This window comes from Trichosporon asahii (genome assembly GCF_000293215.1).
Source record: "Trichosporon asahii var. asahii CBS 2479 unplaced genomic scaffold scaffold00009, whole genome shotgun sequence".
NCBI classification, from domain to species: Eukaryota; Fungi; Basidiomycota; class Tremellomycetes; order Trichosporonales; family Trichosporonaceae; genus Trichosporon; species Trichosporon asahii.
Window position 1 is genome coordinate 845,838 of NW_014040915.1, and position 13,393 is coordinate 859,230.

A 13,393-nucleotide genomic window follows, 5' to 3' on the forward strand; every position below is an offset into this window, starting at 1 on the left:
CTCATCTCGTCAACACGCGCGCTCTTCAACAAGAAAAAGCAGACTGGGAGGAGGGGCAAAAGAGATTCTCCGCCAGGGAGTCGAACCCTGCTCTATCGCGATCACTACAGCTGATTAGGCTGAGGAAACTCTCGTTTGAGAGGCGATTATACTAACCGATATACTAGCGAAGATGTGGAATACTGGTGTTGTCTGTGTTCGGCCGCTCATGCACATAACCCATCTATTTTTCTGCTGTCCGCGCGTTATCGCTCTTTAGACTCCAAAACTTGAATGTAGATTGTAGAGGGAATTTGAGGCAGCCCATGAGAGACACGATCAGTTGTGTGCCAATCGGGGAGGTGTCGCTGGAAGCGACTGAATGCCATCGATAATGTGTTGTAATCGACGCATTACAGACATTCAGTAATCGGAATTGAATTCGACGATCTACCACTTACCTGGGGAGCCAACACAGCGACGACACAGGTGTCTTAGGCAGCCTGCACGCAGCCGAGAAACGACACTGCCGCGACAAGATTGCTTCAAAGCCATGTGAGAGTAGTGATCCGCTGTCGATAAGCGACTGGGGAGCTGGGAACAATGACCGCCTGTCAGCCAACGGCGACCACTGGCTCACCGAATTCATATCTTGAGCGATCTCGAAACCTGAAACCTAATTTGTTTTTATCGCTTGTGAGGCTGTGTAAACAAATGGCCATCGACGCAGTCCTCGGAGATCTCTTCGAGTCTGACGCTTTGCGTGGAGGACAATAGCCCCACAACGACGTGCATGCACAAGAGGACCTTCATGTCAGCACGACGGTGAAAGTTGAGGAAGCATGCATGCATAAACTAGCCAGGGAGACGCGTTGGTTGCGAGGGCTAAGACCAGGTCCCAGACTTCAGACAGGGCTGGACACCTGGCGGAGGTATAGTGCCATTCTTGGTCCTGTCCCTGTCCATCTGTCCACGCCGCCAAGTGAGTAACGTTCCTGTGTGCTTTTAACACTCACACTTCCTCACAGTCGACACACACCCCCTCCATTGAATGCTCACGAGCGTCTAGAGCCATGTCGGGACCTTCGTTCTCGCGCATGGCGCTCGCCGCCGCGCTCCTCGGTGCGTACTCACTGCTCAACCCCCGCCAGTTGCCAGCCGCTGACCACCAGAATATGACAACGACAATGTCGACCCGCAGAAGATTGTCGACCACAAGAAGTCGGCAATGTTCAGGCAATTCGAGGCTCACAACGCGCCCTACATTCCGCCTCTCGGCATCGATAGCGAAGATACTGGAGACATCGGAGACCCGCGGTCGTCAGCCGGCCAGCGCAGGGACTACGACCCCGAGTTCGAATCGCGCCTGTCTGCTGATGCGACCATGCGCGACCCGCGGCACAGGGCTCGTACACGGTCAGTGGCCTTTTCCACCAACACGGGCCCCCGATCGATCAATCTCGAGAGCGTTGAGGACGAGGACTACTATGATGGCAAGTACGAGGGCCGCGATGGCCGGTATCACCGTCCCAGTATCGACAGCCGACAGAGCCGGGGAAGCTACGATCACGCCGAGCGGGCGCTGAGCGAGGCGCAGCGCGTGCGGGACATGCTCGAGGGCAGGCGTTCGATGAGCGCGATCGGCGCGCTCGAGGTGCGCAACGACATGGGCGAGCCCGTCATGGTCCCGCTGCCCGAGTCACCGCCGAAGATGGCCTTCCCCCACATGCCCGGGTCGCGGCCTGGGTCCGGAATCGCCCTCGAATCACCCCTGAGCCCGACCTTTGACCGCCCTCACAGTCGATCACAGTCTGCGATGAGCGCGTACTCAAACCCGCCCCTGAACCAGGACGAGCACGACCAGGAGGTCCTTCGCAACCCGTTCGAACTCCCTGCCCCGCCGCCCGAGTTCGGCTCTCGCTTCGACCCCAAGACAATAGAGGCGCAGCGACGCTCGATCGACCTCCCCGGCTCTCGCCCGCTCAGCACAGTTAGCAGCAAGGGCCCGCGTGCGAGCAGCTCCATGTCGGGCGAGATGGGCTCGTTCGGCGACTTCGCAACGCCCCGTCTGGAGCGCCGCGCATCCCTGATCTACTCGGATGACGGCGAGCAGGGCGCGCCCTCGTTCATGGGCGGCGCACCTTCTGAGGACCCTACGAACGACGACCTGCGTCGTGGATCGCGTGTATGGAATGAAATTCCGACCGCGGCAGAGTATGGCCGTCCCCTCCGTGCACCGAAATACACCGACCGCGTGCTGCACGTGAAGCGTCGTGAGCTGCTCCGCCCCAAGACGCTCGTCATGCCGTCCATCCTCGAGGGCACCGAGAAGCAGAAGCACTCGGTGCATGTTCCGGAAGGCTTCACTCTTGGCGAGAAGCCGCTGCCCGAGGATGCGCGCGCATCAGTCCTCAACCTCGGCCACGGTGTGCCCTTATCTATGGCCCAGAAGACGTTCCGTTCCTCGCTCATGGTCGGAGGACACCGCGAAGACGCAGAGTACTTTGCAGGCACGGCGGCTGAGGGTGAGATCATCGCTGGATACGAGGGAGAGGATGACGAGGAGGAAGAGGACATGCACATGCGCCGCAAGCCCGGCAAGCTCTACGTGAGTTTCACTCCAGACTTGCTTAACTGACACTACAGGGTACCAGTCTCATCGATCAACTCGAGTTGCGCAAGGAACAAATGCACAGCAAGCAACGCCAGTTCTGGGGTGACAACCGCCCTTCGATGATGGCGCGCCAGTCGACGCTCATCGATCAGAACGCACTGCATGCGCCGCTCCAGCCACCCGTTCAGAACGATGACGACCTGCTGAGCCCGCATTCCCGGTCTGTGCCCGGGTCACTCAACAAGCGCCCGAACACGATGCACGACGTGCCGGCTCTGAACCTGCCGGATGGCGATGGAGGCGACAGTGCGGACCAGCGCATGGCCAAGTCGCGCTCCGTGTTCGGTGTCGACACCGTGTGGGAGCGCGAGATGGTCAAGCTCAAGGGCATCCAGGAGGCGCAGTCGAAGGCGGACGCGGAGGCAGCGGCGAAGGAGGCAGAGAAAGAGCGCAAGAAGGCCGAGAAGGCCGAGAAGCGCAAGAGCCGCTGGGGACGCAAGAGTAAGATGCTTGACGCCTCGGATGTCCCGCAGTTTGACGAGAGCGGCCGCCCCATGTCGATGATGCCCGATACGCGCGGGATGGGCTCGCTGAACTCGATGAACAGTGACTCGCGCATGAGCCGCCTCAGCATGATGGACCCTCGCATGGGCAGCGACGATATCGAGGAGCTGGACGGCAGGTACGACGGGCAGTACGATGGCTCGAACGCCAGCACAGCTGAGCGCGTACCCGCCCGCCCACCGACGTTGTCGTTCGAGCCGGAGAGCCCCGCTATTGGGTCTATCGAGCCTGAAAAGCCGGCACCGCCACCAGAGCGCCGCCCCGGAAGCCGCTTAGGTGTCGACGACTGGTTCCAGAGCAGCGACGAGGAGGACGGAGGCAACGGCGCACGCAGCAGGAACAGGCCAGTGTCCTCTCAGCCGCCGCAGCGCGCCGTTCCTGTATCCGACAGCGAGTCCTCGGACGGGGAGTTGCCTCTCTCGCGCCTCCGGAGGGTGCAGGTCGACGATGACGACAGCAGCTCGGACGAAGATGTGCCCCTCAGTCGTATCAAGGCCCAGGTGGCCGACAGTGACGAGGAGGTGCCTCTTTCCCAGCTGAAAAAAGGAGGTTTACCGCCTCTCTCGCTCGACACCGGGGCAAGCTCAGGATCGCTCGGTTTACTCCCCAGACAGGCTTCGCCGAGATCGCCAGGCTCTGGTGCCGTCTCTGACGCCGCTGAGGCTTCCGGCGGTGCCACCCCGCAATCGGGTGAGGCCACCGACATCAAGTCGCCCGTCGCTGTCCCGACCATCTCAAAGCCTGCCAACGACGACGACGATGACGATGAGCCGCTGCTCATCCGACAGGCGCGCCGGTCGCGCATGGTCATGTCACCTGCGGGTGGAGAGTCTGCCTCCGGCTCGAACACTGGAGCCAACCAGACCGTCGAGGAGATTGAGGACGACCTGCCTCTTGCGTGGAAGCATGCTGGCGCCGCGCAGCGTCAGCATGAGGCGCGGAAGGGCGCGTCGCCGCAGCCGGGAATGCAACCAGGCATGCAGCACATGCCCTCGTTCTACGGCTCGCCGTACGGAATGGGTGGCATGCCCGGTATGACGATGTCTGCCTACGGCATGCCGCAGATGGGCATGATGCAGCAGCCGATGATGGGCATGCCGATGCAGCAGCCCATGATGCCGCCGCAGATGATGGGCGGCATGCCCGGCATGGGCATGGGCGGCATGGGTATGCCTGGTATGGGAGGGATGGGCGGAATGGGAGGCATGGGGATGCCCGCCTTCGAGGACCCGGGGAGCAACATCGACCATTGGCGCAAGCAGGTCGAGCTTGCGCCGATGCCGACCGGCTCGGGTCAGAGCGTCAGTACCCGCGGCCCGTAACCGCAAACATAGATCACGACTGGCCTGTTCATAATGATAGTCTTATTGTATTACCCCTGCATATCATGTGTGCATGAACCTCATCATACTGCCTTCCACGCTCTGGGCTGTGCTTCTGTGCAATATCCTGACCTCGACGCGGAATGGATTGTTGTTGCAGAGAGAGGTGGAGGTTATATGATCCACCCGGATAGTCACGTGGGTAGTGAGCCGTCCGCGATTTGTATCATAGATTCAAAATTCTGAGATCGCCTCCACCTGCGACAACACCACCTTACCACAACCCACGACCCACGCCTCTCGAGCCGCCGCGATGTCGACGACAGAGACACAGGCCGCCGATGCCGCCATTCCGCAGAGTCTGGACAAGCTCGCCTCCCTGCTCGAGAACAGGGAGCACCTGCTCGCGCTGGACGGCGACGCGCAGCTCGCCGAGGGAGCGCGCGCCGCGACAAAGGACATTTTCGACCACGGTATGTTTTCTTGCCCCGCGTCCCACTTTTGCCTTGAGTGTGCAAGCTCGGAGTCATGTTGAAGGCAACAAGCTGACCCGCAGCCATCTCGCTCGAGCCCGAGTCGCACCCGCATCTGCACCCCTTCCTCGTCTCGATCCTGCAACCCCCGTCTATCGGCCTCCGATCCTCGACGCGGCAACAGGCCGAGGAGCCCGAACCCGCCAAGCCGGAGGAAGTCCTCCCTTACACGCCCCTGAGCGTTCTGACCGTCGACGGCCTGGACCCGGAACAGATCTGGGCGCAGCTCGAGCTCCGCAACGAGGGCGTGTGCAAGGTCGTCAAGGAGGTTGGCACGGGGGAGGAGCCCGAGGTCGACGACGATGACGAGGAGGGAGAGGGAGACAGCGAGGAGGACGACAGCGAGGAGATGGGGAGCGACGAGGAGATAAGCATCGAGGAGTGGAACCGCATGATGGCCGAGGGAGGGTATGAGGAGGGAGATAGCGCGAGCGGGTCCGAAGACGAGGAAGGCGACTCGGAGGACGACAGCGAGGACGAGGACGACACTGTCCAGTTTGAGGACGGCACGAAGATTGGCGACTCCGACTCTGAGATGGATGAGGACGAGGAGGATGACGATGAGGATGATGAGGACGATGAGGAGGACGATGAGGACGATGAGGAGGAGGAGGAGGAGGACGACGACGACGACGAGGAGGACATCCCCGACGTCGACATGGACGACGACGACGGACTATTCCCGACCGCTGGTCCAAGCAAGCGGAAGAAGGCCAAGCACCCGACGCTCGACGACGAGTTCTTCTCCATCGACGACTTCAACCGCATGACGGAGGAGCAGGAGGCGGAGCGTGTGACGTCTGGCCGCCTCGGCGGTGACGAGGAGGACGACGAGCCTGAGCTCGACGACTTCAGCTCCATGTTCCTCGCGTCGAACGACAACCCCGCCGAGATGACGTACGCCGACTTCTTCGCACCGCCCGCACGCGACGCTGCCCCGTCAAAGAAGGGCAAGGACAAGGACGCCGGAAAGAAGAAGAAGAAGGCTGCGCGATTCGAGGAGTCCGAGGACGAGGACGAGGACGAGGACGAGGGAGAGGAGGTGCACGGCGTCATGGACCGGGTGAAGACGGATCTGTTCGAGGACAGCGAGGATGAGGGCGACGAGGTCGCGCTCTCTACGCACGAGAAGCGGCAGCGCGAGCTCGCCGAGCAGATCGCTGAGCTCGAGCAGCAGGCCATCGGTCCCAAGGACTGGACGTTGATGGGTGAGGCGTCTTCGCGCGCCCGACCGGAGAACTCGCTCCTCGAGGAGAACCTCGACTTCGAGCACGTCGCCAAGGCCGTCCCGGTCATCACGGAGGAGAGCGTCGCGACGCTCGAGGAGCTGATTAAGAAGCGCATTCTTGACGTGAGTATCCCGACCAGTTTCCCGAAAAGATTGCATCAACTGACAATCAGGGCAACTTCGACTCGCCGGTCCGCGTACGAGCATTCGAGCCGACAGCATTCCTTCCCTCGCGCTTCTTCGAGCTGGACGACAAGCAGAGCGCCAAGTCGCTGGCCCAGATCTACGAGGACGAGTACACCGCCGAGGCGTCGGGCACGACAGCACGGGATCCGCGGGACGACAAGCTCGCAAAGGAGCACCAGGAGATCGACCGGCTGTGGGACGAGGTGTGCTACAAGCTGGACGCGCTCAGCTCGCTGCACTTCGTCCCGAAGGCGCCCAAGGCGGCCATCACGACGGTGGACAACATCGCGACGGCGAGCATGGAGACGGCGCTGCCGGCGCAGCAGCGGGCGACCTCGATGCTTGCGCCGCAGGAGCTGTTCGCCGGCCCCTCCGCCGCGGATCTGCAGGCGCGCAGCGAGCAGACGCCCGAGGAGGCGAAGCGTGCGCGCTCCAAGGCCCGCAAGGCGCGCAAGGCGACGCGCCAGCGCATCGACGCCACGGCGCAGCTGTACGGCAAGAAGAAGATGACGGTCCGCGAGGAGAAGGACGCGGCCCTGAACCAGCTCGTCAAGAGCGGCAAGGGCGTGACGGTCCTCGGAAAGGGGGCCAAGGAGGAGGGCAAGAAGCGCAAACGCGACGAGGGAGAGCAGGACGGAAAGCGCCTGAAATTGTAGTGTGCCCGCCCTGGCGCGAGAGGCAGCATAGGAGACATCACCATGACATAGAGACAATGTACATCACACTATTGCATCCACACTCGAGCCTAGTTGCCCCGGTTGCATGACGCATTACTTTTCGGACTCACCCTTGATCTCGCGTGACCGTGAGTCGCACTGACAAGTGAGGCTTCGCTTTGCCTTGTTTCCTGCTAGCGTCGTGCCTGCTCGGTCTGCCACCACCCTCCTCTTCCACTGCAGCTCACGACCAGCCGTACCGGTGTCCCGCTGGGCAAACACGCTTGAAAGCGATTGGACGATGCTCCGCTTGCGTTGGCTGTGATCGTTCAACGCTGTATCTTGCTTCGCAGCAAATCCTCCACACGACGGTGCGACAGCCTGCTTGCGACAATCGAAGTAGGCCTCGCGAGGAAGGCGACCAGCGTGAGCGATGGCGACTCTCGCATTATCCATCTCGAAGAGTGAGGTCAGAGACTTTGGTGCGGTCCTCACGTCCCGGGACGCCGACCGACAACTGCAAGTGCTGATGTGAGCATAACTCGGATCGGGAGAAGCCAAGTCAGTCCGGAGGCGAGGCGCTCTGCACCGTCCCGTAGCCCGGCCCAGGATGGGCGAAATAGTCGAATCTTCCCTTCTACGATCTGCAACGCTGCGGGCAGGCTGCAGTTCAACTTTCCGGATACTCGAATCTGGCTAAGACAGCCGGCATGTCCGGTTCTGGCGGGCAAGGCTGGCCCGTTCCTTGCCATTTCCTGGCGATGGGGGGGGGATATCGTATAATGGTTATTACTGCGGCCTTCGACCACATCGTATGAGGACAAACATTCCAAGAGGCCTGGGGTCGACTCTATCGCTAGGATATCCGTGCAATGAGCGGGGCGCGCTGTCTCAGAGGATTCTAACAGTCAATCGCCCATCGTTATCTCCCAGATGTTATGACGCGAGCAATCGAGATCCTTCCGTCGTCCCGGGAGAGAGTTTACAGGTGAGCCGAATAAGAGTCGAGCATTGGGAGTTCACTCGCTGTCCGTTGGGCGAGTATGACCTGCCGATGGATAAGTGACCAAAACCTGAATCGGTAACAACGGCGGTTCTGAGGACCGTGATATCCGTGAGGAAGGCCGTGTCTCTGATCACTGAGGACTAATCAGCTCGCACTCAGCGCAGGAAGCAGGGTCAGACGACCCTTCGCCTTCCGGTTCGTCTGTTCCGCGTCAGTGCGGTCAGTGTCAGCCGCGGGAAATCGGACAAGGTAGATGTAAATCGAATGAGATCAAAGGTGGGGATGGGTGAAGGGTGGGTGACGATATAGTGTGCAGGATGGTCGTTGAGATCCGAATATAGGGGAGTAGGGAGCGAAATACAGGTCGCTTAGGGCCAGACTTGAATGAGGTAATGAGGTAATGAGCGGAATGAATGTGTCAGCAGCCGAGCCCGAAGAACCGTCCAGGAGCGCTCGGGTCTCCCTCAGGTCCGCTCGCTCGGACAAAAAGGATCCGTTCTCTTGGAGCGTCAGACTTTGGGAGGTCGCAAGCCACACTCTACACTTTAAACGTAAAAACTAAAATTCCATCTCGTGACAGCACTCCATCACCGGTGCCTGCCCTCTCACTCGGAGGACTAACAGATGCACGTCGCCGAACAGTGTGTCACACTCTTTTGCGACTTCTTGACCACGTTTCTGTCGCTCTTAGTGACCTTGACCGCACTATGTTCTAACCATAGCATCTGATGGGCATATTCCTCTAACCGTCTGCCTGACAGGGCCTGGGCGATAGAAAGACCGTGAAACGACGGCACATACCTCGGCACGCACGTCATATAGGTTAGTCGTTAGTTTGGCCCTGGGCACGGTCTCGTCTTCGTCGGCGTTGGCCCATTACGACATTCAGGACACGCCCACTGATTCCCATAACTCAAATCCGGGGACTCGTCTCTACGCCCATCGCAATAGCATAAGCTTACAACGAAGGCGCACAATAAGTGGTGCGCCTTAAAAGCACACAGCGTCTGTGCGTGTGACTCTGCACGTTGGCCGCGCATTTTCCGTTTGCAGGCGGGGGTCGGTGCCCACCTTCACTGAGGTATGGGATGCCATACTGAAGTGTTCGAAGGCACAGATATTTCAGTGACCGGATCGGCTATAAGCGCGCAGCGGCCCTGCCAGTTGCTTTGCTGCTCGACGGCCCTGAGCAATCAGCCCTCCTGACCTCGATTATTGTCTCGTCGCAGAGGTGCGAAACAGTCATCATTACGGGAGCCTGTCTCACGTCTACGAAGCGAAGCGCGGTGGCTCTCAGTTGAGGGGTTGGACGCTCGTCGTTCGGGTGCCAGCGGACGTCTTGCGAGCTTACCTTCTACCATCACCCTTGTTCTGCCTTCTCATACCGGCAGTCGGATGACACCCCTTCCGTTATCCTGACTGCGCTTGGGCTGCGTTCCCCCGTGCTTGCCCGCTCCGCAGTGCCTTCAACTTTCCCTTGGGGGTCATTGATAAGGACGGTCGGGTGGGCACCCTATGGCTAATGAGAGTTCGTGAAGCTTCTGCTGAAAACATCACCGAGAAGTACCGCCATCACCCTTCTGCCATTGCCCGAAGGACGTGCGACGTCTGTGGTATGTGGTACCGGGTATGTGGAGGTGAAGAAAATACATGCGTTCATCTACCTTTCGACTACGCACCTTCCTTCACTCGACCAGAGATGTTCACCCCTCTGCAGCTTTGATTGGCGTGTGTCCTCAGCCCGGACTGCATGCTCTGCTCTCAACAAGCCTGAACGACGGATCGGTATGTTTTTGTCCCTGCTCGACCAGTCTCACCAGTGTCGCGTCTAAGCCATTGCGATGGTGTTCGTGCGCCTGGGCTCCCGTCATCGATCCCCGCACAAATGTCGACAGACAGGCAGCTTCCCCTCGGGCCCATGGCCGATCGGCCGGCCCTACAAACGACGGAAGCCCCGAGGGGTTAAGGTGGCATCTGCATTGAAGGTACACCTGCAGCATTGCACACGCTGTGGATATTGAGGGAGCTGCGCGCTGACGAATCTGACTGCAGCTGTACGTCTCGGGATCGCCGACCTGGCTCCCGCTCGCTACGTCGACCACGTAAAGAGGCTATTCGGGGTTGCCCGCGGCTCATGGGCCACTCTTAGCTAGCAGTCTGCCGGATGATCGGCACTCCTTGGCTAGAAGCTGCGCGGAGTCGGTCAATCCAGCTGACTGGGCAATCTTCTCACCCGGTCGTGGGTGATCGACGAGCTATTAGTTGGCTTCCGTCGGAGGTAGCATCAACGCTCACACTCCGCGAGCCACGTCCTCTATTAGCCGTGGCTGAAACTCCCTGGAGACTAGGTTGATGGCCCAAGACCAGCGCATAATCCGTTCAAGACTACCTCTGCGTGTTCGGCGACACTTCCACTTTCCGGTTTGGTCATGCTCGCCGCTAATCTAATGACAACGTCTTCAGCTGTCGTGCGCCTGGACGCTCTCCCAGTTGGGAAGAGTGTCGCGGCCCCGCAGTCCTTCTGGTTGACTCCGACTGATTCGTTAGTTTCGGTTTTTCAGACAAGAGATGTTTGTTTCGATCGAAGTCTCAGCCTGGAACCCGCTGGCTGCGAAGAGGGTCCGTCGCGGCCATGGTGCGATGCCCGCAACGGGCCCTGCAATGACTCAACGTCAACTTCCTCAAGCAGTTTCAACCTCATCACACCGTCCCCATATTTTCACGAAGCCATCAACTCGACATCATTGCCTTATGAATGCACGACGACACTGGCAGACGTTGTCACGATCCCCTACAGGCCGTTTCATCGACTGAGTGGCTACTCAGGTACGGCCTCGGAGAAACATCAATTGGCCATGTGACGCAATTGCCACCCAAAGCGCCTCGAATGAACGACCAGAAGGAAAGCATTTGGGTACGAGAGGTGCAGATACCCGGCTCGTGATGACTGCAAGTCATTGTCGGGGGCATCAAGATGTCGATCAGATCCCGAGAACGTGGTCTTACACTTTCGACATTATTCGAAGCGCTGGATTCTTGCTGGCCCACGTCATGGCAGTCTCAACGCAGCTGACGGCGCATCCTTCCGGTCGTCGATCCCTCGCAAAGATAACCGGTGAATTGCCAAAGTGTTTGCATCTGGCGGCCCAAGTCGTCAAAGGTCCAGCTCGCCTTTCCCCAACGGCCCCTTGTTTTGGAGACGAGAGGAGACGACGGTTTCAGAAGGCCCATCCACTGGCGTTTGATCAACCGACCGTTTGATCGACCGTTAATCGTTGATCCACCCTTCGGCTCCATACGACGTTCAGACGTTACTAGCAAACTCTTCGCAGGGTCATGCTCGTCTCCAGCCCTCGCCGTCCTCTTGAGCTGCTAACTCGCTGCCACAGGCCCTAACTTTCAAAATGACATGTTTATCCCAACCCTGGCCGTGCTCTCCCGCGCACGATGCGCACTGTGAGGACTAGGAGTGGATGACTGCATGTTCTCCATCTGCCAGAGGCATTTTCCCGATGTCCACTGGGCGTGGTGATGACTTCACGCCAGTTGCAACTCGAGGCTGGTTGGACACGACTGACGGTACCGGATGATACTCACTCTGTCCTAACTACCGGGTACTCGCGTCGGACACTCGATTGACGGCACAGATCACGAGCTCGGCTGCTCGTCTTCGATTCATACCAGTCCTTGGCACCCCTCTCTGGGAGCGACGTTGGCCTGAGTAATACGAAGAATACCTTCCCTTCGCGGAGACGTTACGGGACCGAGCGGATCACCAGCCCTCACTGCCGAGCCGTTGCATCCTGTCAGAGCAGTCTTCTCAGTGAGGCGTGCAACCGTGCTCGCTGCCGCCGACCCAATAGGGGCTTTTGGGGTCTCCGGGGACACCATTTTGACTCTCGGAACGCTGGGTCGAAGACTGCTCACTCCACCAACCCTGAATGTTCATGCAAGCCTCCCGATCTCGTCCAGGCCCGCAACCGACACCGCCGGCAGACTGGACCTGCGTCTGTCTGTGTCACATCTGGCATGCATGCATACATGGCGGGCACGCCCATGAGCTGGAATACCGGAAGTACAGTCTGGATCGATTGCTGAGCGACCAGTAGCCCGGTTCCTCAATCAGGCATCGTGCCTGAGTCACACCCGCACCATCGGGCCGGGGTCGGCATTCTACTAATACAGCAATTACCATCTCCGCCGACGCTGTGCAGTGATGCACACCGCGAACAGCAAGTGCATTGACATGTCATGCATGATCTCGGCTGAGAGTTTGACAAGCGTCGGCCAAAACGCACCCTCTACTGTAAGGAGATTCTTAGCAATGCTGATAATTGAGATATTGACATCACTCGAGCTACCTTCCGATGTGAGATCTGTGATTGCTTCGCAGGAGGACTCGGCTCTTCAGCTCTCAGACCACTTCCCCGCTGCTAGCCAGCTGCCCGCAACAAGCACGATACCCAGTGGCTTCATGTGTGGATTTGTGACGGGCTGCAAAAATTGTGGCATCGCTTAACCCGCTCTTGCTGTTCTCGGTCCGGGCTGCCAGGGAGTTCAGCAAGGGTAGCGCTTGCACCGTGATTAACCACCCTTTGCCGTTACGATACTGGTAGCAGCTGATGCGTTCGTGTCTGTGCCGCCGAAGCATCCAGACTTGGTGTTCCGCCGTTGTTACGGTCTACTCGCCTGCTACCTCGATGCACCATGAACTGTCCAACGGGCCCATCTCTGCCAGTGCCCGTCCACATCAGACATCGTGCGTTATCGTTCCTCCCTGGAGTTCCCCACAATCTGCCGCGTCTCAGATGGAGTGGGATGTGGTGGCGTCGCCGGCGCCGCCTATGAATGACAGCGCCGAGACACTGCTCGCCGACGTCTCCGCATCAGCGGGCGGCGAGGCGGGCAATCAGTACAAAACCAGGGCCTGAAATCTGCCGGCTCCTCGATCGCTGTCTCAGAGGCCCTCGTCTGCTCAAACACAGGACTTTTCGACCCTGTAAATCAGCCTCAGCGCCAACTTTACGCCTGTTGATGCCACCTGAACGCCATGCTACGCCATCAATAGGGAAAGCATCTGCAACCCTTGCGCGCCGCCACCTCAGCACAGCCGCACGATAAGCGCCGCACGGAACTCCTCCGCCCTTGGGTGAGACCAACGGGCAGTTCCTTGCCCACTCGCCTCTACATCCGCCTCCACCTCCCACTCACCCAACGGCGCCAGCGGCACTTGCACCGATATGGGACGATGTGAGACACTCAGCTTCAGTGAGGCGCGGGTGTAATCATTCTGTCCCTCTGCGGG

The 13,393-nt window shown here is 59.5% G+C and overlaps 1 protein-coding gene and 1 non-coding gene across 2 annotated transcripts; one reads left to right on the forward strand and one right to left on the reverse strand.

Moving 5' to 3' along the window:
* Positions 1–65: 65 nt before the first annotated feature.
* A1Q1_t198 lies at positions 66–173 on the reverse strand. The gene has a single exon. It is a non-coding gene; the product is annotated as a tRNA-Glu (tRNA).
* Positions 174–1,052: 879 nt separating this feature from the next.
* A1Q1_07098 (small nucleolar ribonucleoprotein) lies at positions 1,053–7,082 on the forward strand (the record flags this gene model as incomplete). The annotated part of the gene is made up of 6 exons (XM_014327347.1): positions 1,053–1,101; positions 1,152–2,587; positions 2,653–4,458; positions 4,712–4,952; positions 5,036–6,363; positions 6,414–7,082. The coding sequence occupies 6 exons, from the start codon at positions 1,053–1,055 to the stop codon at positions 7,080–7,082; spliced, it is 5,529 nt and encodes a 1,842-aa protein (XP_014182822.1).
* Positions 7,083–13,393: the final 6,311 nt, after the last annotated feature.